Below are 26956 nucleotides of genomic sequence, written 5' to 3'. Positions count from 1 at the left end.
ATCCAAGGTCAACCAGATAGCGGCACAAAGGAGAGGAAGAGGAGGAGAAACTGGAAGGGGACGAGATAATGGTAGAGGTCAGATAAGGTGTGAATCGTCCTTCCCAATATTTCTGTTTGGTAATTCTACTTTTATTCGTCGACTCGGTCGACTCCCGGATGAGAGCCAGACATGTTCTCCCCACAGACAGGACACTTATGTGATGGCATTAGGAAACATCTGGAGACCAACCAAAGGCATCTGACCAGATTAAACCCCATAGAGATGACGTAGCAAAAAAGGGAGTACATGTGTGCATGTGTGTGTGTTCCTGGCTCCCTCTGCATGGCTGACCACCTGTGGATGCAGTCAGGCTGAGATCATGGTGAGCTAATCTTATCCACAGCAGTCACTGCATCAGCACATGAATAAGCACCTTTGTGTCTCAGTTAACCGTTTCAGCACCACGCAAGGTCTCTTTTCCATCAGATGAGAAATTAAAAAAACAGCAAAGCACCAAGAGGATACATTAGGATGCAAAGCAGGTGGCGATATACAGGTTGCAGAGCTGCAGGCTGTCAAAGCTCAAAGCTTCTTACAAGTTGTGGGACTCAACAAATGTTATTGTCTAGTGGACGAGATCTAAAAGGATCTTTTTGTCTGTACTGCCTGGCACACTGAAAAGTCTTTGCAAACTTCCCACTATTGTATGTTAACCACACTTGGTCTCATTTCATTTATTTGAACTACTCTAGATGGAAAGCAGGGAGGTAGGACTGGTAGTACTGCAAGTGTAGATGTTCACAACTCACTTAGGTCAACCGCAAGAAAGAAACAAAACCAAAACTTTCTCTGACAATCATGAAGGCGGAAAAAAGGTTGTACCCAAGGCAGACAATTAAGCCTTAATGGGGAAGTGCGCACTCTTTTAAAGGGACAGGCAGGTCAGCAACAAGATCCACAAGGCTCCATAACAAGCGCAATGTTTGAGTTCAGTGATAATTGGAGGTATCACCGTTTGTATTTCTAATGCGATACACTGAACAACTCATGTTGTAAATTAAACTCAGACCAAGTTTCATTTATCAACAATTCTGGACAATTATATAATGCACAGTCATTGTCAATAAACTTGGATATAACAAAAGTTCGGCATATTCTTTGCTTTTTTAATGCAAAGCACATGAAGTGAATGGCTGTCTTTTCTGTTCATTTCCAAACACGTGGAAGGTCCAACAAAGCATCAGTTTCAGCAGAGGCTGCAAATTAAGGGATAAACATGTAATTTTCTGGTGTTTGAGAGAGAGGGTTTGATGCAAAGTTGCTCTGAACAATGCAAAATAAAAATGTGAAAATTCAGAAAGGTGACGCAAAACCACTGACATATTCTTAAATGAGGTTAAGAAGCCATACTTAAAAAAGGAAGGTGATGTTTTATCAACTCTTCTTCTTATTAATATTCAATATGGATGATGAAAAAAAAAATGTGCCACTGTTTTTGGCTGAATTTTGCACTTGTGTTCCAAGATTTACAGCATCACACCACAAGCCATCCACATAAGATCAGAACTGCACCGGCTATGAATTATATATCAACATTCTTTTAAGGGTTTGATAAACTTCTTGCAGGGGAGTGAGAAAATGGGTATGATGAAGAATCAAGACGTGCAGAGGGGGAGAACAAACGCACACCCGCTGATGACCTTGACTAAAAATAACATCCAAGACACTCGATGTGTGAAATCCAGTTGATCGCCAGTATGTTGGGTGTTATGTTCCCTTCACTTCCTGATGCCTAGTTGGGGACATGGAAAACCTCTTTCATGGCACGTCGCAGAAGGAAAGCCGTCTTGTCTCTTTCATGTTTGATTAGCTCTGCGACACAAAAAGGCAATCTGCGATTACTGGCCTCTTGCCGCGGTTAGCTTTAGCTTGCGCTGTTGTGAAATGTTTCTTTTCTTGCTACGATCAGCTCTGAAACAAAAAAACAAACAGTCTATGGCTTCGTTGAGGGGAGAAAAAGGTCTGTGAGGGGCGGCTGTTTGTGTGGTGGACGACTGCCCATGCGTAAGGAAATTGTCTGGAATGCAGGCATGCATTCACACCCCAAGTGTCTGAATAAACTGGCCGTGAATGAGGCGGTGGATGGCGAGAAGCGGGAGACAACAATCAGGAGTGCCGGGGGAGAGACCGACCCCCCCGGGAGAGAATCGCATTGAGATGTGTTCTGAGGTACGAGCCGCAGTCTGTACTTTTTAACTAAGAAGGACGAGCTAGCTCAGAAATGGTTAACGGATACTTTGACAATAAACCTTGGATTTAACTGGCCTGCCCATCTCGGAAAGAGCCCATTTGGAAAGGGGAGACAACCTAAAAAGGAGTGGATGAACCTTCTGTCAATCACGTGTTGGGGGACCAATCAGAGGCGTAACTCGTTGTTAGTGGCTCGCTTCTGAGCGCTTGCTAGCCGACTGGTTGTGGAATCTGAGGAGAATCAGGGCGGATTAAAAACGCTTTCCACTGGATTTTTGGCTCCAAGAAGAGGGGAAGTCTATCAAGACGCCAATTAGTGTTGCTGTGTGCTTCTGCTGCTGCTAATGGTGGTCATGCATCATGCCATGCACACGCCACAAGCCGGCAAAATGCATTTGGTAATAATCTAATGCTATGAGTGCAGCTAATGGCTGTTAACCATGACACCTGTCAAACGGAGACAAGGCAGGATTGCGGCTGACGAATCGCTCCATCTCAGTTCCTTAAAAGTCTCTCCATCATACATAATGGCAAGCATAGCTCCGCAGACTGACTTCGACTGTATTTGATCGAATCGTCCCTTAAACCCTGTTTCCTAACAGCGTGCGAGCGCTGGTTTTTATTGGTATAGTAACAACGGAGCTTGGAGGGAAATAAAGGGCAGATTGCAATCTCGACGTCTTGAATCGTAAAGGAATGTGGAAAATGCATCGTGAAGTTTCCCAGTTTTTGACCTTCAAACCGAAAAAGAAAGAAAGACGGACTCTTGAGTGGAAGGTATGTTACGTGGGAAGCAGCAGTCCCACTAAAGAAAAGAGCGCATGAAGCACCAGCAACAAACAAACAAACACAGGAGCAAGAGATTATCTGACACCTGTCTGTCCGTGGGAGCCTGTGGTGTTCAACCTGTTTGTCATGCAGGTGCAAGTCTATTTTTTTGTGTGTGTGTGTTCTTGCTCATGGAACGTTAAACTGAGACAGCAATCAGTGTGGGACAGCTCACGTCTGGTTTTTCCACTGCAACCATGTGGGTCTGAAGGCACAGCAGGATGTACACACATACACACGCCTGGACACAAACACAGCCACATATGCCTCGGTCCACTGTGGACGACATAAGAGAATTTCAAAAATGAATTTCTTGTTTTGTGTAAACATACGCGGAAAATTGCTTCAAACACCTTAGCAAGTTGTTTTTTCTTTCAGACAAGCAACAAGCAACAGTTACGGACCACTGCCAGGCATCCACACTGTCATTAGCGAGTCCAGCTTCTAACTCCAACATAGCCTGCGTGCGTCTCACCTGTCTTCACTTTGTCCTGATGTCCAAAGACCCAGGAGCCTCTGTGTTTGGCCCGGCTGGACCTCGGAGACGGGTTCCTCTCGCCCTTTCTCGTACGGATGCTGTTCCCCATGCTGGGGGAAAGTCCCGGAGCACCTACACAGGGTCTGTCATCTGGCCATCCTGTAGCATTACATCAGCCACTGCTCCTCCAGAGACCGTCCAACACTTCCAGCCGCTCTTCCCGGCATTTAAAAGAAAAAAAAAGAAAAGAAAGAAGCTGCTAACCTCCTTCTCCCGAGTCAAAGCCAATACCACGCTACAGAATCACTGCGGTCCGTCACACGATTCCTACCACTGTGAGGAAGGCCAGAGCTCCCACTGAGTGACCCTTAAACACACACACACACACACACACCTTCTAAAACTGTCACACAAAGACATGCACGGCAGTCTTGCTCCTTTTCTCCCACACACTAGCACTCGTCCAGTCCGGCACGTCCAGCTGCTTAAGAAACGGCAGCATCCGCCACTGACAAGCTCACTACACCAAGTGTGTGTGTGTGTGTGTGTGCATGTGAGTGTGTGTCTGTGATTATGTGTGGAAGTGCCCCTCCCACACTGTGCCTCTGATCGCCCAGCTCCCTTAGCACAGAGGCAGCGAAGAGAGCTGGAGCACATACGCACGCTGATTTCCATCGTCAAATTATTTCTGTGGTGCACCTCGATTTTATTTTCATTTTTGATTTATTTTTAAGCTTTATTTGGAAGTCAAGCTGTCAAAACATCAGGTGACACTGACAGACACAGGTCTGCCCTTTGACAGCTGCCGGTGTGACAACACATCACTGGGCGTTTAGATGGGGATGAGCAAGAGAGAGAAAAAAGTAAGCAGCCAGAGTGTTTAATAATTAAGGGCTTGTGCAAGGATGACATGCAAATCCAGCAGATGAAAGCCAGAAATTGCAAAACAGGTGCAACTCAAGTGGTCCGTACAATACAAGCCCCAGTTGGTGATGAGGTATCGACTGGGAGGCAACAGTGGCGCTGAGTCAGGTAGCTGGGTTAGAAAGAAAGAAAGAAATGCACACATATAGACAGAGAGCAGACACGAGTACAATCTGAAACTTCTGGCGGCGTTTTGACAGCAGCTCCCGGATCGATAGCAGCAGTCGCTGTGAAAGTAGGTCAGAGAGGAGCCGAGCGGAGGGAGGTGACAGCGACTCCCCATCAAAGGCAGCAGAGAGAGGAGGGGAGCGAGAAAACTCCGTCATGGTCACCCTGTTCACGTTCCTCGCCGCCCCCTCCCCCAACATCACCCCCAGTGCACGGAAGGAGTGCAGGATGATAAAGAGCTTCCAATAAAAAGCAGATTTATTGACTGCAAGGGACACGAGCGCGGATTTATGGTCGTTCCGCAGAGGTGGGATCGATTCTTCTTCGGAACACAGAGAGGGGAGGGGAGGGAGTATGGGGGGTGACTTCAGACTTGCGCGCACGAACACATGCACATGAGTGCGGGTGCGTGCAGCAGCGATAGCTGTCAAGAGCGCGATGCAGCCCGAGCTTCCCCGACTTGTAAAACGATCCGCAGGCATTGGGTGATGCAGCCTCTTAACGCAGCTCCCGCCGAACCAACCACACCCGCACATTTACGAGCGCGCTGCACACTCCGCTATCTGATCTGTCTGAGTGCAAATGGAAAGAGCTAGGGCACGCGCGCGGGCGCCAGCGTGCACTCTGTTGAATTCACCTACAAAGCTGGGACGTCAACACGTCAAACACGGCCCAGATACATTTAAAGAGGAGGGATCAAAGTCACGCGGCATCGTCAGGGGGAGATTTGAAGGATCTGTCAACCGCCTGGAGATCCAGAGGAGGACGCCTGCGAGCCAGCAGCCAATCGAGACGTATGCATGTGTCGGATAAAGCCTCGGTTGGGAGGGATCGAACAAAAAAATAATAATCAACACACAAGCACACACGCATGTCACTGCCAAAGCCTCGAGGCAGGATTACAGGGAAAGCTCATCTTTGCAAATGTGTCCGCGTGAGATTTCATTGTGAGATGGAGGAGGTCCGAAATGAGAGGCATGGATACAATGAAGGAACGCTACTATTATATATCTACGCATATAGCGCGGATGACGTCTGTTACCCCTCACAGCGTCCCTTGAAGGTTGCATCCCGACCGTCCACTTCAGCCAATTACCCCCATCGTGTGGCAAAACGCGGCAATCGCACTAAAAGGTCAAGTCATGCTAATCCAAACTAGCTCGTGCGCATCGGGTGCAGCAAAAAAATACATTGTGGCAATGCAGGGTCAAAAATAAACTTAAAAATGTAGTGTTTCAAACTCACTAGAGGCATTAGAGGAGAAAAATAGAGACGCTGGGGTGACGTTTATCGTAAAATGAGAGCTGCAACTCATCACATGAACACAGTGTTCTGGCAGGGCAGTGGTACTGGACCATTTCAAGTTTTATAAGTTGCCTGTGACTCGATATAAACATACACTGCAGTTGGACTGCAGTAAATGTTGACATTGGCGTTCTGCCCATGAGATTTACTGCTTTCATGCATGAATTCTGTCAGCCATGGTCTGGGTTTAAAAAACTGAAGTGAAATGAAATTATATTACCAAGTCATTCTTATTTTGTGCTGGTAATTTTTTTTTAAACCACATGATTATGTTACTTATTAGATATTGCATCATGTAAACTGTTTTTAACCATCATTCTCCATTATAGAAGGATTGACCAGGCTTCCCTGAGCTTTTGGACAGGTTTTCATTTTTGTCCGCCAACTTGACTGCTGACAAAGTAAAGCTGCAGTTAAACTGGCTGACTGCCGGGTGGCAGTGTTGGGGCTGATGCTCTGTTCATCCGCACTGCTTGTCAAAACCCAACTTATTATGACATAAAATTATATTTTAATGTATTTCCACTGAAGTATAAGCTTGAGAGTTCAAGCTTGCTGGAAGGTCGATAATGTCAGACAAACTTTGCCACTGGGTTCCTCTTGCTCTATACAAGCGAACAGAGTGAAACCGATGGTTCTTCTGGCACTGCAGGCTCTTTCATGTCAACAGCACATACTGTATATGGTGCTGAATGTGTCCGGATTGAATTCCTCAAGTGCTCATGCGCTTTGTCATCATCTGCTCTATTTTATTCGCACTCCTCGGAGAGGGTGGGGGTTGTGGGAACATTGGAACCAGCAGCTGGATCAGGTAAACAGAGTTCAACAGGTGTATCTATTGCAACTTATGTAACCAGAGCCACACACATGCACACACGCACAGAGGCGTGCACACTCTCACAGCCTTGCAGGGAAATCAGTTGTATATCCGTGCGTATACACACTCCCACTCTGTCTGTCCCACACTGATGTCTTCCAGCTGCTACATCAAACACGCTCCTCGTCCACTAAAGAGACACTTTTAGGGGCCTGTTGCATAAACACGACCACTGTTGAGAAGCTTCAGATGGAAAACCATCACAGAGACACGTGGCCACTGCGATGTGGTATTTGCATGTACTTGATCTACTTGATCTATATGTGTGTGTGTGTGTATGTGTGTGTGTGTGTGTGTGTGTGTGTGTGTGTGTGTGTGTGTGTGTGCGCGCACTCAATTAAAGATCAAACTTTTCAAAGTAAATAACAAAGACAAATATCTGTTAAACACAAGTTATTACATTGACTGTGTTTCAAATGTTACTTTTTTTTCTTTCCTCTGCATCACATTTTCTCTTCTTGTACATTTTGGGATTATTTGTGGGCATTTCTCAACTGGGCCTGATTTAGCCCACGGGCCTTAGGTTTGACATATCTTTGACCAAGGTCATGTATTGCTGTAGCTTTGAATATTTACTTGAAAAATATGTGGGGATTATTTATACTTGTTTAAAACAAGGTGACCCCAAAGTTGATTTACCACTGTTTTCCACATGTGATGCATTAAGATTAAGAGTAAAGTAGACAAGTTAGACTTTAACATATTTCAAATCATGTCATGGCAACATCCACAGTGCCCCCAACAGGAATGGAGTCTCATTGCATTTGGAAAAAAGTGATTTTTGCATTTTAGAATGAAAATATTTCTTGCCTTACTGCACTGTACGCATTCTCACACTACAGGACTCAGGGGATGGATTAATGTTTCACTCCAGCAGTGGGGTGCTATTGTTGCCTGAAGGCGGTGCTGTCACAGCGATGTGCACCTCACAGTGCTGTTGCCTGGGAGACGTTTACATCTCCTTTTCAGCTTTTTGCTTTGCAGTGATGAATGGAGTGGGGGAGTGTGTGTGTGTGTGTGTGTGTGTGTGTGTGGGGGGGGGCTGGTGAAGGTACAGTATCTGCTTACCCAGGTAAAATTACCTGGCTCCTCAGTGAATGTGTGCGTGTGTGCGGTGAATGATAATGATGATTGCAAGGAACAAAGTGTGGCGTCATTAAACTTTCACACCCCTCCCATTCAGCAGCATGTCGTCTTTTTTTCTTTCCCCTCCATCGGCTGCCCTCACCCTGTTTGGCTGCACTGAAACGCCCCTGAGTGGCTGCCTTAATGGAGCTGAGGCTACGTGTGTTCTCTTGAAACGATATGTGTGCTCTTCAATTACTCAGCTTGGGCCTGTAATCTCCATCCTCGTTTGTGAATCCACGCAGAGTCTTCCATGACGATCCGGAAGCCACACACACACACACACACACACACACACACACACACACACACGCAAGGCACACGTACACACAAAGAGACAGAGGAACTGGGCCACAATATGGGATCCGTTACCAACAAGGCTTGCAATTGTAATGCAACAAAACGTAAGAAAGGCAAACAGAAGTGACTTCACAGAGGGGGGAAAACAATGACGACACACATGGACGCACACGCGGAATCCCGGGGATTGTGTGAAATGACCTCACCGCTCAAAAAGCCAGCGGCCGAAGATGTGCCGGACAAAGCAGGTAGTTGCGGGAGCTCTGTAAGCCCTTGTGTGTGTGTGTGAGTGTGTGCTTGGTGAGGTGATGTAATGAGTGCTGGTGCTGGGTTGGCGCTGCCCTAAGACCAGCAGCACTGTGCTGCTAGCAAACAAACACAGAGACACCCTGTGATGCAGCCTCACACTCTGTAACACCCAGCAAAAGCTTTAAGAAGTCCCAGAATTAGAGAAAATGCACGATATCTGATATTTGGAGAAATAATTGGTGCAAAATGTTCCTTTTTGCTCAGTTTTTCTTTTGTAAAGTGTGTGTTTTTTCCCCTTTGTGAAGTCACAACAAGCTCTGATACCCAGGTTAGTGACAGCAAACCAAGCCAGATGTTCTTTAGACCACCACCATGTGGCTGCCCTGTTTTTTTCCCCAGCTAAATATGGCGAAAGTTCAACAAAGCACAAGATTTAACGCAGGGTTTTTATTGGAGACTTTAAACAGAGGGCTAAATAGCCCGTTTTGGGATAATTTATCATGTAAGCCTGTTTTACTAGAGCCTCGGAGGAGGAGAAAAAAAACATGAAAATGGTTATTTGGTTCTTTAAACGCATGGTAACGCTATAAGTGCTGAAGACCAACACACCCTCTCCACTGCAGAGAAGGAATCACAAGAGCTAATAAAAAAAAAGAAAGTAATGGGGCCCCAGTGAACAGACGAGAGAATGAGACATTGCTGTGTGTGGCGAGAAGCAACTCCGAGTAGAAAAGCTTTGAGAGTTGTGTTCCCTCGGAGTCTCCTCAAGGCTGAAAGGGCCTTTGTGATTCGCTGTAATCTCTCCTCCCCATCGCATAACTTCTTCGCCCGCTTTGGCATCCACGCTGACACACAAACACACACACACACACACACACACACACACACACACACACACACACACACACACACACAGCATGCAACAAGGTCTTGACACACACACACACACACACCACACTGAAGGCAAATCACCTAAAAAAAAAAACAGAATACGAAGGAGTATTTCTATTTCAACAAGGCCACGTAATTATTGCTGCAACAGGAAGCAGAGTGGCTGGCAGCAGCGTATCGAACATGGAAGGCAGGTCACATTCGAAGGGAAGGGACTAAAGCCAAAGAGCTGCGCTTGTCGACAGGAGGAAGGTAACGAGGTACTGACAACCTTCAGCGTAAACCGAACCAAGCTAAACAGCTGTTTACTTGATGCAGCAAGTTATTCAAACAACTCTTGATCGACTGGTGCACGATGACAGCAGCTCACTGTTCTATGTCTAGCGGGTTTGTCACTATTGCAGCAGCACTCGTATTATTGGATTTTTGTTGTAAGGGGGAACTCCTTATGTGGGAGGAGCCCTGAAAGGTGGATTTATTGGAAGTGATGATTTCCGTGACATCACAGAGGAACTTGTGAATCCAATACTTCAGAATAAATGACTTTTCTAGTTTGGGATAAATTATGCAATGAGTGTGAATGAGCTGCAAATGCAAGAAGGATTTCAAGGCAATTTAAAAACCCATGCTCAAACAGAACCACCAGTCAGGAGTTCATTCCCCCACCCGGGGTTATGGGACCTTCAAATGTGGCCAGTTGTCTTAAATGAAGAAAATCTCAGGTCCTGGGGAATCGGTTCACAAGCATTCTTGACATTGGTTTTGACCACATCCCTTATTGGGGAATTATTAGCCCCACTGGTTAATCTTTGTTTTCCAATGGTGTCACCGTCGGTTACCCATCCACCACATCTAAAAGGTCTTTTTCCCGGGCAATGCAAAATCCCTGGGAAGAAAAAGACCTCAGGAAGGTCCGAGAGACGGCATATGTGAATTTCCAGGATTGTTATATAGTTACTACAGTGACACACACGCACAAAGGTGGAAGAGAAAGGGGTGGCTTTAGCATCGGAACAAAACCAGGAAACGGGGACTGTGGCTAATCTCTGTGCTGCCGACCAAGCAAACGCATCAGTAAACAGAAAGAGGGATTAGACCCCTGCATGACTCCCCGAATGGGCGTGTCACTTTCAGCCAGTCAAAAAAAAAAAAAAAAAATGTACACGCTGATCCCCAAATGATAACATAATCCCTTTAACTTCTTTACTGCCTTAACCCAAAAGTCATAACACTTCTCAGAAAAACGGCACTTTGTTATCACGGCAGACAAAACAGGAATTACGCGGCGGGTCAAAACATCCCAATGCTAAAACTCAACTGAAAATGAACTGTGACATCGAGAACCGTGCGACAGGATATTGAAGATTTGTAGATGTTTCACGATGTAGCCAAATCAGTTTCCTGTTTTTAAAAACCTCCAGTCCAGCTGCAGTGATTCAGAGCACCAAGACACACAAAACCTAAAATATTTTGCTGGGGTTGGAAATGCATCGCTGATCATTCTGTCGTGATAATTGTGTATCTGTACTTTCCCATTGATTTTGCATCCATATTTTTAATCTATACATAATCTCATAACCAATATCTATAAGGCTGGACATGAATCCAGTCTAAATCCTGCTCCCCGGTCTAAGATGCAAACATCGCTTCTCATTTAGAGTGACCTAATGCTTCATTATGTCTACGTCAGCATGGGGCTGCGACAAACAGTGATTTAGAAACTTGGGTTCAGCTTAGTCAGCAGCTCAGACTCCCACCAATCCACCTCTGAGACCCATCACAACACCTTGGCTCACTCACTCACCTCTTGCAGGCTCGTGGCTCTGAGGTCCCGTTCTAACGTCCGCCCCGCCGGCGCTGCTCTGCCTCAGCCCGTTGGCGGCGCTCTTCTTCCTCCGGCTGCCCTTCAACCAGCTGAACGCCTGTCCCAGCGAGCTTCCCGGCTTCCTCTGCCCCCGCTGAGCTCTCGCCTCGCGGGCCAAGATCTCAGTGATATCCCGGGGGACCAGGTCCCCTGTGGACCTCCTCCGGGACATGGTGGAGGTCCTCGGAGCTCAGCCGCCCAGCCCGATCGCTGCGTCCTCTAGCAGGGGACGGCTCGTGAACCGGAGTAGGAGCTGAACAGCCACCCCCTCCCTTCGACGAATCCTTCTGTCTCTCTCTGGCCTCGCTCTGAGTCTCTATTTTTCCCGTCTTTCACCACCTGGGACAACAATGAGATCAGCAGGATGAGTGAGGGAGACGCAGAGACGGAAAAAATGAAGAAAAAAAGGACAGAGAGGACAGTGCTGACAGAGTGACGTGACAAAGTGAGAACTCAATCAGGGACAGAGAACATCCTCAAAATGAAAAGCAGCACTGGAATGATTCCAAGCCTGAATATCCAACACCGGATAACTGAATTATTCAGACAGTGTAAAAATGTGGAAAACAAAAATTGGAATGGCTTCAGTGTTGCGAGCACATTCCCACACTGTCTTGCCACATTGTTTTCCCCAATTTCTTTCCCTGACTCTCTGCTTTCCTCTACTCTGCTTATTCTGTGTGTATGTATAAGCAAAGCCTGATCTCTGCAGTGCTTGTGTGTGTGTGTGTGTGTGTGTGTGTTTGTGTGTGTGTGTGTGTGTGTGTGTGTGTGTGTGTGTGTGTGAGAGAGAGAGAGAGAGAGAGAGCATGCGTGCATGTGTGGCATATGTTTCACATCAGCAGAAAATGGTGTACGGTGATGTTGGAGAGGAGGGGAAAGAAGTTCAACGCAATAAAAAAGCAGCGGCAAAGAAGTACAAGACATTTTCCAACTTTGTCCCTCACAAGGCCACGGTTTCGTGAACAAGGACAACGTGCGCTCCGCCTGTGATGTTTCAGCGGCAAACAAGGAATAAAAAAGACCCACGGTAAAAAACAGAATAAGCGGAGGACCGGGATAAAAACACAACATGGAACTTACTCAGCAAGCGTGCCGTCCTCTCCTCTGCTCCCCTTCTTTTCTGTCTCAGCCTGAGAACACAGCTTTTGCGGCTCATGCATGCGTGCGTGCGCGCGCGCGCATGTGTGTGTGTGTGTGTTTAACGGAGTGAATGAAGCTCCATGCTCGCTCGGTCCCTCCCTCTGTTGCTCGAACCAGCCTCTCCTCCCACCTCTCACAGCCAGACCATTCCAGCCCCACTCGACGGCTGGAATCCACCACTCTACCTTCACTCTCTTCCTCTCTCCTCGCCCTGCTCCTGTCCACCGGCTCCTTTTGTCTGCTTCTCCTGTCTTTCTTTGGCCTCCTTTGCGGGGATCAGGTGCAGTCTTCGCCGTCCCCCCTGGAGAAGGTAACCTCTGAGGGAGGAGGCGACCAGGCAGCGGGGGATGGACATGCACCTCGGTCTGGGGTATCCATCCCGCTACTGTACGGAAGGAGAGCAGACAGAAACGCAGGTGTGAACCTTGGGGGATTTCCAGATGAAAGCCTGTGACAAATGTCCTCCAGGAAACTGCTTAGGGGTGTGTTGAAAGGTGTCCTGTCAAGAAAAAATACACTCAAAAAGGATTTGCACTGTCAGGCAGCTGGGGAACCTGATCTCCTCATACCTTGTTAAACGGCAGACACATAATTAGACAGACAGACAGGTAGGTAGGTAAGCCAGCGGGGGGTGAGGGAGTGCGAGGAAGGGGTCACCTTCAGGTCACGTCCAATTATATTGAACATAAACGCAGAAGCGCCGCCACTCAACTCTCAAGACGGTTTCAAATTGCGGCGAGGTGGCCGGCAGACACGCTGACATCACTGCGTGTGCACGTGCGTGTGTGTGTGTGTGTGTGTGTGTGTGTGTGTGTGTGTGTGTGTGTGTGTGTGTGTGTGCGTGTCTAGGGGGCGGGGGTCGTCAGAAATGGGAGCAGTGCTAGTCTATGCGGTGGGACTGGCTCGTCTGGTTGGAACACGCCGATCCACTGGGTTTGAAGTGAGGGAGGTGCAGCAGAGCGACAGGCATGGAAACAGCTGGCATCGACAACAAGGGTCCTCATTTGGATTTACGTGCGTCTGCATTTGTAAATAAGTGACAGATTTTCCCACCAGTAAAGAACTTTTGAATCCCCCTCCAGAGCCTCCGCGTCCACACAACAGGAAGCAAACTTTTTTTTTTTACTGTATTTAAATGGAGGTTCTTAATGTCACTCGTTATTTGTTGTTTATTTTTTCATACACTTCAAGGCACAAGACTGATGTTCTGATGTTGTTGATTAATTATGTTCTTCTACTCAAGAATTCTTCTTGTTTTTGGAAACACTGAAAACATTTTAGTAATTGTGATCTTGGGGAAAGAATCATATCTTTGTCTTCTCTTTTTTGTTCTAAAAATTGTTGTGGTCGTTAAATTGAGAAGGATCTGAATAAGGTTGACTGATTATTTAATTTTCAATAATAATATAAGAAGAAAAACATAGTGCAGTTCCCCCTTTTTTACCCAGTCATGCACTGCCATTTTCATTTTTCTTCTCCTTCCGGTCTTTAATAAGTGCAATGTGGGCCAACGTGTTCCTTGAGCTCGGGCGATGAGGCAGCCAGATTACATCTCTGCTGGGATTTCAAGGCTAATTTTGTCAAGTGAACGAGCGACATTGCAGGCGCTCTGATTAGGATGGCCGCCAGATCGGGGTGGATTCCAACATGTGCAGCTCATTTGTGTGACCACCACTGGAGTTGAGTCAAATTAAGATCATGGTGCAGGCGGACCCAACATTTGACTCTGGACTGCTAGCTGTGCGATGTTCTCTTGCAAACATGTGGAAGGGGAATCCTTAGCGCGCTGGGTGACGGGAGGGGCCAGTTGAGTCATGGTTTGGTTCGGCTCCTGCCCGACACATTGAAATGTTTTAACGTTTCTATGGCGATACAACAGAAAACAGCCTCCCTGGAGCACTTAGAGTGAGAGTACGTCCGTGTGAGAGTAACAAAATCCTGCACTGCCAGGAGACTGTGAGTCCGTCGGGGAATGCATCACCCCCTCAGCATTATCCCCTCACTGTTTCTTTATCATCTCGCCACTCCTGCGGGCTTTGTTCAAATGCAGCGTACCAAGATCTGAAACTTTAGCGTCATGTGGACAAAAGGGGCCGTTTAAATTCTGCTGGTCCAGCAATTTGGAATCCCTTGAGGTGAGACTTTATCAGAATGGATCTGAATCCTGGGTCTCTAACTCACAGACTCCTCCCATTAAGACATGGGGGGAAAACCTCCAAAGGGAGGCGCCCATGACACATTCTGATCGGACATCTCAGCAAACTCATTTGGTCAAAGCAGCAAATTTCTCCAGAACCTCTTTTCCTCATCTCTTAGGAGGAGAGGACGGGTGGAACTGATGTAGAGCACTGGAACAATTGTGTTCTGGAACCCCTCTGTCTCAACAACAACAACACCCCAACAAACTACATCTAGTTGCAGGCAAACCCCCTCACCCACACACAAACACACACTTGGGTAAGCACGCCAGCATTTAGTAGAGTTCATATTGCATGTTCATATTCAAGCTTTTTAAGAATGGGAAGGATGTGAGCTTGTAAAAGACTTTCAGAGCTCATCAGCTCCAGGCCTGTTCCATTTCTGAATCTGAGAAAGACCGACACCTTGGAAAACCATTCATTCATTCATTCATCTTCTATACCCGCTTATTCCTATTCAGGGTCACGGGGGTCTGCTGGAGCCTATCCCAGCTGTCTTAGGGCAAAGGCAGGGTGACACCCTGGACAAGTCGCCAGTTCATCGCAGGGCCACCTTGGAAAACCAAAGAATTGAAATTATTTCTGATTATTGTAGCTGCCCAAACCTGATAATAAACACTTGACCACCTATATCCCAGAGCCAGTTATCTTCATAAGTGCGCAAGGGTAGTCTAATATGCTACCAGGTTAACGCATTGACTTTCTCTCGCTGACCTTTGTGCGTGTGTGTTTCAGGCAGGAAATCCGGCTGGGATGAACCCGTCTGTCTCTGACCAGCATTTTCATTCCTGACCTGCTCTTGTTCTGCAACATAAGCATTTTTCACTGCATGGACTGGCCTCCTTTTTCTAGGAATTCCTCAAACAAAAGTATGAAACATTGAAATGGCTTGAAACAAAATTTTGGTCACTTGTTTTGTGCAGTTCCAAGTGTTGTGTTCTTCTTTGACGTGGCCCCCTGAGCCTTGAAAATGAACACAGCGCTTTTAAAATTATATTCTGCTGCTCACTATTTATAGCGGTAACCTGCTGAGAGAAAAGCCAGGCTGCGGGGGAGCAAAAAAAAAAAAAAAAATGGGGCAGAGAAAGAATAATGATATTGTAGTGAAGGCTCCAAGTTGTCCGTCAGTCGTGAAAATGCACAGACACAGGATGCTCTGCTCTTGGTTTGCAGGAGCTCGTGGCTTGCTAAGTGAAAAAAGGGAAAAATGGAGAAACAACTGTTCAAGAAAACAATAAAAGGGATGAACCCTTGTCCAGGCATGCTGCTCCGGCCACATTCCTCTGACCTGCCCTGAGTGGAGGCAGAGAAAGGCCAGGTGAGGAGGTACTTAAAGCGGGGGGTGGGTGTTCATTTTATTACCCTTGAGAGAAAAAAAAAGAAAGGAAAAAAGATATTTTGTTGAGTCATTTCTCTGGTGAGTTGAGTAAAAGAGATGACGTACACATGGAGGAGCAGAAAGGACTTACGCCAGCTGAATACAGAGTCGGCCAGAGGTTGGCTGTCTGCTTTATGGTGCCTCTGGGAAGTCATTTGCTCCAGAGCCCTGACAACAGAGACAACAACATTAAGGGAGGGACGTTTTCTTGAGCTAACACAATTGCGGATTATGAGTCGAGGAGTTAATGTGTAACGAGCTCAGAAGAGTTAGCAAAATATATAACGCTTATCACACGATACCAACGATTCTGAAGTAACTGAGAAGTAATTGCTTTGTTGTCAACTTGATTTGCATCTCGTAAAACTTTGCTCTCGGGATAAAAAGCTGCCACGTCGCACGGAAATCTGCTGTCGATCCCTTCACTTCACTGATTCAATCTGCTCGAAACCTCGTGAGAAGAGGGAGGGGGGCGTCTAACCGTACCATAGATCACTCGGGGTTCCCAGGCTGTCGGCCAAATTTTTCTTTTCTTTTTGCCAATTAGCGCAGACAGGTGAGCGAACAAGTCGGAACTCGCCCTGGCGTTTCTCAGGTTGGGCCTGACCTGACCGAGGACAGGATGGGAAAACATAGGTGAACAAAGGAAAAACCACAGATGTGTGCAGCAAGACTGTGACGTGAGTCTTTTCTTTTGCAACAACTTTACCGTCAACAAGCGTTTCACATGCCTGTGTTTTATTTATGGTTCTTCTTTCCATCCACATTTTGGCACATTCCGCCTGCTCCTTCCCAAGATCCATATGTTTATGGTTCAGTCGGGGGATGAATTCTTTTTACTCTCAGCCATTAGTAAAATAAAACTTGCAATTTTGCTATTTCTCAACTTGTCTTTGCGTGGAATTTGTGCTGTTGAGATTTGGGGATGTATTTATAGTCACATGAGCGCACAGAAATGATAAAGCACAATGGCCGCTGCCAAGAACAAAAAAAAAAAACCCTCTGCACAATAAATTGTAACTTTGTGTCAGACAAGCAGAGCGAACGAGTCACGGTGAAAGTGAACTGCTCCTTTTAAAAAAACACGATGTGAAATATTTTTGCTGCAGGAATTCCTGAGAGGGTGTGGTTGTTGACTCTTTTTGGTCCCGGACAAAAAAACAGGCCACAAGTTTCCATCCATGCATCCAACTTTCCCTCTTTCTTTCGCTCTTTTTAATCCATCCATCTGCCCCCACTTACACAGGAACTATCTGCCCATTTCGCCTCTCTCAGAGGGGCTTTGAAGGGGGTTCGCTTCAAACGAGGCGCCGTCGACACAGCCAGGAAACACGAGGTGACCCCCACTGAGCCTTTCTCACAATAACAGGACCGGTTCTCGCGCGAAGTCTGATTGTGTGCGAGCTGTGTGCCACTCTCCCCCTCGGCGAAGCCACTGCAATGAGGATTGCCCGGGATATATTTGTCAAGCCAGGAAAGAAAACCCTAATGTTGCTTTTTAAAAGTGGAAAAAAGGGGCCTGCCTCATCGCACGCAGGCACTCATCTTAATATTTACTCAAGTGCCTCAACCCCGACATTTGCCTCACAAAAATAACGGCCCCACAGGCGCAAATTACAGCTAATTTAGGGTACCCGAGCACGCCCGGGCACACATGCGCACTTTCGCGTCACCGAGGCACGCGGGACGCTGAGTCGTGGCGGCAGCGACTACAATGGTGTCGTAGCCGAGCCGAATGGGGTTAAACTGACTTGTTTAACCCCATTCTTAATCATTTTATTCTCCAACTCATATCTTTTACAGTTTCACTATCATATTTTTGATTTTATATTTTATTCAATTTCGTTTTTACTTAGTTTGTCCACCTCTTATAGCATTCTTTCGACTTTTCTACCCTATTTTACTCTTTTATTTTACTGTTTTTGTCAATTTTACTGTACTCATATTGTCTCATGTTATTAATCTGGTATTTTTATTTTTGTCACAGTTTATTGTTTTCAGTCCCTCAGTTTGTAGCTTTTACACTGTTTATTTTATTTTACTGTTTTAGTCCCTCATTTCTCCACTGTTTCCTCATAGGGGCCTACCACCACGCCAGGAGTTGTCTTTGGTTTACCTATGGGGGTGCTGTCCCATGGATGGCCTGGTGGCGGTGCCCCCTGCAGACATGGACCATCACTCCTCTCGGTGTGCGTGGCCCCCAATGGGGCCTTTTCCTCACCCCAGAGCTCAGTCCCAAGCCATGTCTCCTCAGCGACAGTCTGTGTGCGGGTGTGAGTGTGTGGGTCTCTCTCTCTCTCTGTGTATGGGTTTATGGGTGTGTCTGTGTGCCTGTGCATGTGTGTGAGTGCATAAGTGTTTGTGTGTCTTTGTATTTGTGGGTGTGGGAGGGTCGGGTTTTGTTTTAATTTTCTGTTATTTTCTTTCTCTCTGTTGTTCATGTTTTCTTTCTTTGTTAGGCACTTTAAGCTGCTCTTTGTATGAGAAGTGCCATACAAATAAATAAAGTTTGAAGTCTGAAGTTTATATGTTGACGGCAGGCTGGATGTCCCCTCACGGCCCTTGTGATAGACGGTGGAACCACTTGAGAGACGCTGGAGGAAGGCCTTCATTTGTTCTCCCCCCCGTGTGGAAGAGAGACATGTGGCCGTTGCTCACTCCTGAACTCTCTGACTTGTTGTATAGTTCTAAGTGCATCCAAACTGATGCTCTCTGGTGAGTGTGATCCTTTGAAATGTTAACATTGGCTATGTGGTGACATGTCTTAGAGTGAATGTCAGGGTATTTGATCAACAGTGTACAGATATATGGTATTTTATTTGGTATTACAATATAATCTGGCAGGACATAAAACAAATGGAGTTCAGCAGCAGGGGTGGTAGTGACACTTCTCGTAGCTATGCTGCTCATGGAAGAGGAGGGAAATGTATTATTCTATGATGTAGATAATTCAGTTCTACACTCTGGCAGTGGTTTGTCGAGTTAAAAAAAAAAAAAAACTTCAGTTAAAATTCCATTAAATTCACAGGGATTGTCACATCCTGAATATATGTAATATATTAGCTACATCTATGTAATAATTTTGGTCTCCTGGCTGTTATGTCTTGGATTAATCTTGTTTTCACCGATGACTATGCTATTTGACTAAAACTGAAAACATGATTGCTGATGCATCTCTCATGAGTCGACACAGTGAAGCGCAGAGACTATTGCTCTTATCTTGCTTCGATTCAATCTCCTATAGAATTGAGCCTTGAAAAATTGGCAGGAGATAACTACCACTCCCATGTCTTCTAACCAATCAGCCCAACAAATGCATCCTTTGACGCGCAAGAAAACCCAACAACAACACTCCACTACCACTTGGTGAACCCGAGGCCTGAACTTAAGTGCAGAATATCTCCTGGTGGCCTTGTTGTTGACGCAGTGATGAACTCCGTCGCCGCACATGACTGAACCCACACTGTGCTCCTCACTGACCGAGCGTGTGATCTCATCTCTGTCAGCCCGTCTCATCTCCCCATATCAGCTGTTTTTATCTGCGGCGTCCCTTCATGGGAACTGGCGGCAAGTATGCAACAGTTTCATTGGGGACGGAGTGAGTGGACACACGCTGTCAGAAAACATTGATGCAATAGCTTAAAAGAAAAAACACGTTCCCGCCTTGGGCAGGACAATGATGTCTGCTGTCCCAACAAAGAGACACAATCCTGAAGTTTGATAGCGATCCCCGTAAAAGGGTGTGAAGTTATTGTGTCCGTTTCCTAGACGAAGCACCCTCGTGCTCTTTAAATAGCACGGCAGTGGAAAAACACACTGAAAAAAAGACTCCTGGCTCCCAAACATATCACATCGAGTGATCCCGGGGGCTCCACGGTCAGCCAAACAGTACAAACATTTGGTGGATGGTGACAGTAGAAAGCTGGCGGCTGACAGTTCTGCAGCGAAGGCACTGTCGCTAAAATACACAGCCGATAATGTCACGGTCATAAAAACACACTCAGCCAAAGTGAGGCAACGCAAGAGGGCGAGACTTGACAAGCGGCAAAGGGTGTTCACATCAACTCCAGTTTCTTTTTTGTTTATGCATTGCACATGTTTCCAAGCTGATGGATTCAATTTGTTAACTTTCTAAAAATGTATTTATTTATAGCTGTGAACACAAAGTTGTTGTTTTTTTGCCTCAACAGTGGCATTGCTGCAGTTCTGGCTGTACATGTGGATGCTTAACTAAAATATAATTTCTGCCGGAATCAACACTAAATGCCGTTCTTTCTAAATTAAAAACCTCATCATACAACAATTGTAATTACGCTGGTTTTTGTTGTTGTTGTTGTTTTACCAGCACTGTTTTGTGAACTGACCAGAGCAAAACCTTCACAATATTTCAAAATCTAAGCAGGGAAATCTTGAATGCTGAAAGGCCAAACATGGCAGCTAATTTGGATTAAACCAAATAGAACAGAGCCACCCACAAAGGTGGCTTTTTCTTCAGATGGCATTGTTTTGGTCTTCATACTATTTTCTTTTTATCTCTGGAAAATTCCTTTTTAAAAAGAAATAAATAGAGTGCATAACCACGTACCGCACAGCATTTGGGAAGGGTTGTTTGTGGCGTGTGGGTGCTTAGCAAAGATGAAAGGAGCAACATTTTAAAAATAAACAAAAGTGACACTCGGAAACGTTGCATGTCTCATATCTTATATTTAGGGGAGCCCAGAGACAAATAAAAATAATTTTCTGGACAGTGAAATGCTGTGTTTGATGCAAGTTAAGGGAGTAACAAACAGAAGGGGAGAGGAGGATTCACTGGCAGGATTTTCAGGCCTGTTCAGGCAGTAAAGTGGATGTTTAGCTTCCAGCCAACCTCAGCTGGATCTTTGCTACTTTCTAATTACTGGACTCCCACCAACCACACACACATACACAAAATGACTCCTTCCTCAACTGCAAAAATGTAAGTGATAAGAAGAAGATGAAAAGTGAGGGACAGTTCTTAAGGCCTCTGCATCACACCGGCTGTTTTGGTTTGCATCAGCGCATCGGTATTGGTGCGGATAATCCCGGGAACGCTCAGTGTAAATTATCGTCCATCTCCTCAAACCCAGACTTGCCAAAACACAGGCTCCCAGTGGTCAACAAGTGTGATTTGGATAAACATTATGTCTCTTTAGTTGAACCCAGGGGGAACATCATCCAGTCATGGAAACACTGATTCAGACAGTCCAAGGAGTGGTCGTCACTGCTCTAATAGGGTGTCCACTGAGAACCCAAAAGATCTTAAGACAGACGTTCTGTATAAACTGGTACATGCTGCACTTCTTGGGTCATCCTGTATTTGATCACTTTATCAGCAGTGCCACACACAGACATGCACGTACGCACGCACGCGCGCGTGCACACACACACACACACACACACACACACACACACACACATGCACGTATGCACGCGCGCGCACACACACAATAATTATCTGATCAACATGACTTGTTTAACTCTAGAAGGAAAACTTCAGCTTGAAACTCAGGGTGAGTGGTTAAAATTGAACTTCAATGCCATCTAGTGGTGTGGGGTGGGACTCTTAAGCATCCTTGAGAGGACAACAAGCGATCATTAAATTAAGCTATTACTGTATTAGAAAGTGTTACAAATATCTATCCATCTATCTATCTATCTATCTATCTATCTATCTATCTATCTATCTATCTATCTATCTGCCCTGCCTGCCTGCCTGCCTGCCAGCCTGCCTGTTTGTCTCTTGTCTCTGTCTGTTTGTCTATCGATCACACCACCAACTATTCTATTCCACAGACGGTCACTTGTGTTGCGCTGTCAGGGTCAGGAGTTTAGGGGGGAAACCAATCCTCCCACTGGAAGCGGACAGAGAAGTACATGCAGCTATTTAAAGACTTCTCGATAATCAGACGGCACGGCTGGAATCCCGGAGTCATGTTCTCTTTCACCACAAACACACACCCAAAACCCCAATGGTACATATCTGCCTCTCAACAGCCATAATAAATGCATCTAGATGGACGTGATAAAAGCAGAGGGATGTTGCAGCGGTGATGATGATCCTCAGAAATCCTTTCATCACAGTGACAATGCACAAGTGGTTCTAACTGCTAGCGACTACCTCGTTGTTTGGATGTGTTTCCTTTGTGATCCTGTTTGTGTCACCATGGTTTTTAGGTACAAGCGTTCTATAATGTAGCATATGGCAAGTAATGGCTAAAACTGAATTTTAAAGGGGAAAATCAATCAAAATTGGATGAGACTTTATGGCTAAGTTTGGTCTTTTCATGTGTACACACACACACACACACACAAGAAAGAGAATAACCTAAAAGACTAAACTAAAAATATGTTTATTATCAGGTCACTGGCGTATTTCTGTCATTTTCATTTGAGAAAATGCACATTTCCAAATATATTAGGCTTCGTTAAGGCTCTTCATTGTATGAATGGATATAAAAACAAGGCATACGATGGATGAAATGCACTTTCAGTCTTCAGAGGTTCATTCTGACCAGCCTTTTGTCACTTGAGAAAACTTTCTGTCGCTTCTTATCCCTCCCAGACTAGTGTTTATTAATACACCTAAACACATACGAGGTAGCCATGGTCACGCATAGCAGCACACAGCACTCACAGAGAGTCTGCGTCAACTGTCGTTTTTACAACCCCACCTCCCCTGTAATCCCCCCACCAGCCGTTCATCTGAGCGCGCAGATCCCCACCCACTCTCGGTCGCTCACACTGCTGTGTGGCTTCAACACACAGCACATCACACGGATCCATTCATTACGAAGGCAACATGTAAAAGGACAAAGGGAACGAGAGTGTGCCAAAGAGTGAGTACAATGACGGCAACGTGTTGTTATTGTTGTTGTTTTTGTTCACATCCAGTTTTGGTGGTTTGCGTCCTTCATGCTTGCAAGATTGGACTGGGAACCGAACCAACTCGCTTGACATTTTCACACATTTACAAACTGTTGCCTATGTTAGGCTGTTGAGAGGACTGAAAGAAAGTATGTAAGCAAACTTTAAAAGGCGAAAAAGTGCTGTGAAAATATAGGCCACTGCTGTCTGAGGGGCCTAAAAGAATGTGACTTGTGCTCACGCCTGTCCTGCAGTGGGACAGCTGCTTACTTCGCCAGACCTTTTGGTCTGCCATGCAAAGCACTGCCCAGGTTTCCCTGTGTCACTGGGGGCACACAGAGGGGACTTGTTTAAGCAGAGAGTTTTCTGTGCTAAAAAAAAAAAAAATAATAATAAAAAAGATATATACTAGTGCTGCATCCTAAATGTTTGTCAAAGGGGACTTTGGCGAGAGAGCTGAGTCTCTGCGTGCCCTTTCTTCTAATCCATGACATTACTGGGTCAAGTTGATCAATTTGCTCCCTGAGGGTCCCTGGCAAACTTCGTGAAGAGTGTAATTACAGCTACATTAGGCGAGAGGACAAATGCCCATCCATCAGTGCAAAGACATGGAATGATAATCCAGCGCAATCTGCTTAGAGTCACTTGCTGGCCTTCGCAAGAAGGCGTTTTGTGTGCGTTTACATTGGCGATTCACCGCGTTTGTGCAAATGCATAAGATCGCTTGGGTGAGGCAGACGGCTGAATATTGCTGAGCAATAAATTGGAGTGCGTGGCATCTGGGCCAGCAAGGCAGCTGCAGGCAGTAAACTGTCTCATCTCGCACATCTCGGCATTTCATGCCTGTATGTGCTAATGATATCAAAATAGCAGCAATCGGTGTATGCCAAACACATTACTGTTCGGCTACATTATTCGAGACATGCAACTGGGCTGCCAACACTGGCGGCTACCTACTTTACATGAATCTGTGGTAACACACTCTCTACTATGACTTTGCTTCTTTGAAGGGACTTGATGATAAACAAGATTCTAAGTTGCACCAGTGACAAGACCAAAATAAATCTATGGAGGATCTGGAAGAAAGCATTTCCTCGGCCGGGTGCGAGCCTCTCTTTATTCTAGAGGAAGAAACAGAATCAGACGGACACACGATGGATCAAAGAGAGTATAACGCAGCACAACCTGGACTCACCTTTTCGGGAACGCAGATGAACCAATCAGCGTTTATCCAACCATACTTACAGGAGATGGATGCTATGCTGAGGAGCTGTGAGGAGCTGAATTCTCTGCCCATGGGCTCGGGCGTCCCAGCAAGTTACAAAGAAACAAGGCTGGCGGAAGCAACCAACAGTCACGGCAAAGAAGAAGAGGCCATGGAGAGCTTTGGAGAAAGAAACATGTATCTTGACACACATATGGACGGGGTTGGAGCAGAGGAAAGGCAGGCGCAAGGGCAGCACAGAGACCTTGGCGGCATCATTGGCAGCTGTGAGGTGAATGCTGGCTTGTCTCGCCAGGCGGAGATGCCTCTGACCTCGGCCGGGCACAAACTCAGTGACACCATGATGGCGTATGAGGGCGAGTTGCTGGGGATGTTGACCATGTTGGAGAACTGCATGGAAGAGACTGGGATGGACTTTGAACCTCAAGACTGGGCCGCGGATACAAGCCAGGAATATGTGCACATCCAAAAGAAATCACACCTGTGCAGGGGTACAATGCAGGTGCCCATGCAGCAAGTGAGGCCAGACAGGGAAGAGACCCAGCCAGTGCTGTCGGGACCCTGGACTGGCCAAGGCGCAAGGGAAGACGAGCCCTCTGATGGTAGTAAAACTGAGGGAACAGATGGTTCGGGAACAGATGTTGGTCAGCACAATCCTGCACTTCTTTGCGACAGCACAGGTGGTTACACAACGGAACAACTGGAAAAGCAAAGGACTTTGAAAGGAAATGACAGAGTTCTTGATCTTCAGTTTGGGTTCTCGGGCCCATCTGTGCCTCTATGCTATGTACAGCATGAGATGCCAAGGACAGGATACATGTCTACAAGTGAGGACATCTGCTCAGCAGGAATTGTCATTGCAAGCGCACAGGATCATGCTGGATCGTCTGGCGAAGACAAGGAGAAACCTAATATGGAAAGCTGTGATCCTGGTTCTTCTAAGAGTGACCTAAGTGCACTGTGGTCTCGCATGGAAGAGTGCATCGAAGAGGTACAGCGACTGAAGAAAAGCAGAAGGGAACTGCTGGCAGAGGCCCTGGAGTTAAGAGGGGAGAGTACCACAGAGGCGGCAGAGATGCATGATGACGAAGACACTGATGAGAGAACTGAGAGCAAAGTAGTGGAGCTGATGGTGGCTCTGAAGAGGGAGGAGGAGGGCAGAAGAGAGGAGAGGAAGAAGGAGCTCCAGGGTCTGAGGGAGGAGAGGGCGGAGGAGGAGAGGAGGATATGGAAGGTGAATGTGGAGAGACAGGCGCAGCAGGACGAGCACCGCAAGCTGAAGAAGATGCTGTTCAGAATGGCTCGGGACTGTGCCCAGAGCCAGTTTGCCCTCAACACACAGTGCCGCGAGGTGGAGCTGTTGAAGAAGGAAGAGGTAACACCTCAGAGAAAAAGCCGCAAAATGCACAAATGTAGCATGATGTACGTTGGCATACTAGCTAAAAATACAAGCTAAAATGTTCCTCCGTTAAGGTTGTGTATTTTGTTTGTGTGCAATAGTGCAGTGTATTTTACCAAGGTTAATTGTGGGCTTTGGAACACACCTCGTCAGTCGAAACCAAAAGACTTCAAAATTGATTTTCCTCTTCCAGGAAGAGCTTCAGTCAGTGGTGCATCAGCTGACAGAGGAGCTCTCCCAACTCAGAGCAGCTTACAAACAACAGATGCTGGAACTCCAGGAAAAACTAAGCACCCAGAGCTCCGGTCAGACCTCCAATACCCAGGAGGAGCTGACCCAGTGCAGGAGAAGCTCCTGTGGTGACATCCAGCAGTATCTGCAGGCTGGGCTGAAAACACTGGAGGACAGGTGTGGCGCTCTACCACTCCTTCTGGTGATAACTCTTGTTTTACAGGCTAGTAATCTAAATGATATGTTTGCAAATGTTCCTGTCAGGTTTGAACCCATTCTAGTAGCACTGCTGAAGAGGAGGGAGGCAGCAGCTGGAGCCATGGTCAAAGCTAAGGAGCAGGCACAGGAGTTGAGGGCCCAGCTTAGACCGCTGAAGGAGGAGAGCCAACAGTTGAAACTCAAGCGAGCCTGTCTTGAAGAGAAACTCAAACTGATTCACGTGCAGAGGAGAGAAGACGTGCAGCACTATAAGGTGAGTGGGACAATCGGTGAACCAATAGACCTCCATAAAGACTGCAAATTTTAAAGATGTGTGTTTCCCACAGGAGACAGTCTACCATCTTGAGGAATGCACCAGAGAGCTGAAAACTCAACTGAAGCTGCAAAAGATAAAAACCAAAGAAATGGAAGAGACAAGAGACAGTCTCACCAAACAGCTACTTTTGTACAGGTAAGACCTGCTGACACTGCACCAAGACTTTACGTGTGAAAACAATTGTTGTGATGATTGTGTTCTCCTTGCAGGGCTGCAATTGGGGACCATAACGCATGTGGTGGAAAGGATGAAACATGACTTTGTTTATTTTGAAAAGAACTAAGTTTGGCGATTTGGTGTTATACTGTTTTTTTTCATGTGCAATACGCTGAACTTTGCATTTAATAGAAGCACTTTACACAAATGCTATTTATATTAAGACATGTCACTTTTTCAGTTGGTTTAAGCGGCACTCCACTCTCGCCTAACGAGAGGTTTTAGCTGTAAAAATAAATATATAAATAAAGAGCTGGTGTTTATTGTGACTCAGGTGTAACTGACAAGCTTATGTCTCAGCCTGTAGAGCAGAGGAGTCTGTGCACTTATAAGGGCAACAAGAATGATAAACTAAACAGTGAGCCACAGTAATAGAGTGTGAGCGGACCTGGCAGACAAAGGAGCACCATGACATCACACCAGGCAAGTTTTGTTTTTGTTACAGACAAGGCATAACCCAAATCTGTCAACTAACAACAGGACATATGAGGGCTGTTTCATTACA

General features: G+C 46.2%; 2 protein-coding genes across 4 annotated transcripts in view; one reads left to right on the top strand and one right to left on the bottom strand.

Moving 5' to 3' along the window:
* Positions 1 to 12539, bottom strand: part of nhsl3 (NHS like 3) — a 30192-nt gene extending 17653 nt beyond the window's left edge. Inside the window, exons 1-2 of one of the 3 annotated variants that reach the window (XM_076051522.1) lie at positions 12325 to 12539; positions 11182 to 11580 (exon numbers count right to left, since the gene is read on the bottom strand). In XM_076051522.1, the coding sequence (XP_075907637.1) occupies positions 11182 to 11413 (232 nt within the window). In that variant the 5' untranslated portion in view covers positions 11414 to 11580; positions 12325 to 12539. Of the gene's footprint in view, positions 1 to 3535; positions 4192 to 11181; positions 11581 to 12324 lie in introns of those variants that run through there. The other 2 variants (XM_076051521.1, XM_076051523.1) reach the window with 2 other exon arrangements.
* A 10152-nt stretch (positions 12540 to 22691) lies between these two features.
* sync (syncoilin, intermediate filament protein) lies at positions 22692 to 26899 on the top strand. Its single transcript, XM_076012108.1, has 6 exons — positions 22692 to 22817; positions 23856 to 25445; positions 25663 to 25877; positions 25965 to 26172; positions 26246 to 26370; positions 26445 to 26899. The coding sequence occupies exons 2-6, from the start codon at positions 23913 to 23915 to the stop codon at positions 26491 to 26493; spliced, it is 2130 nt and encodes a 709-aa protein (XP_075868223.1). The 5' UTR covers positions 22692 to 22817; positions 23856 to 23912; the 3' UTR covers positions 26494 to 26899.
* Positions 26900 to 26956: the final 57 nt, after the last annotated feature.

Source organism: Nelusetta ayraudi, unplaced genomic scaffold, assembly GCF_046127955.1.
Source record: "Nelusetta ayraudi isolate G7.1 ecotype Tasmania unplaced genomic scaffold, CSIRO-AGI_Nayr_v1 ptg000135l, whole genome shotgun sequence".
NCBI classification, from domain to species: domain Eukaryota; kingdom Metazoa; phylum Chordata; class Actinopteri; order Tetraodontiformes; family Monacanthidae; genus Nelusetta; species Nelusetta ayraudi.
Note: the sequence above shows the minus strand (reverse complement) of the source record. Positions and strands in the feature narration are given on the sequence as shown.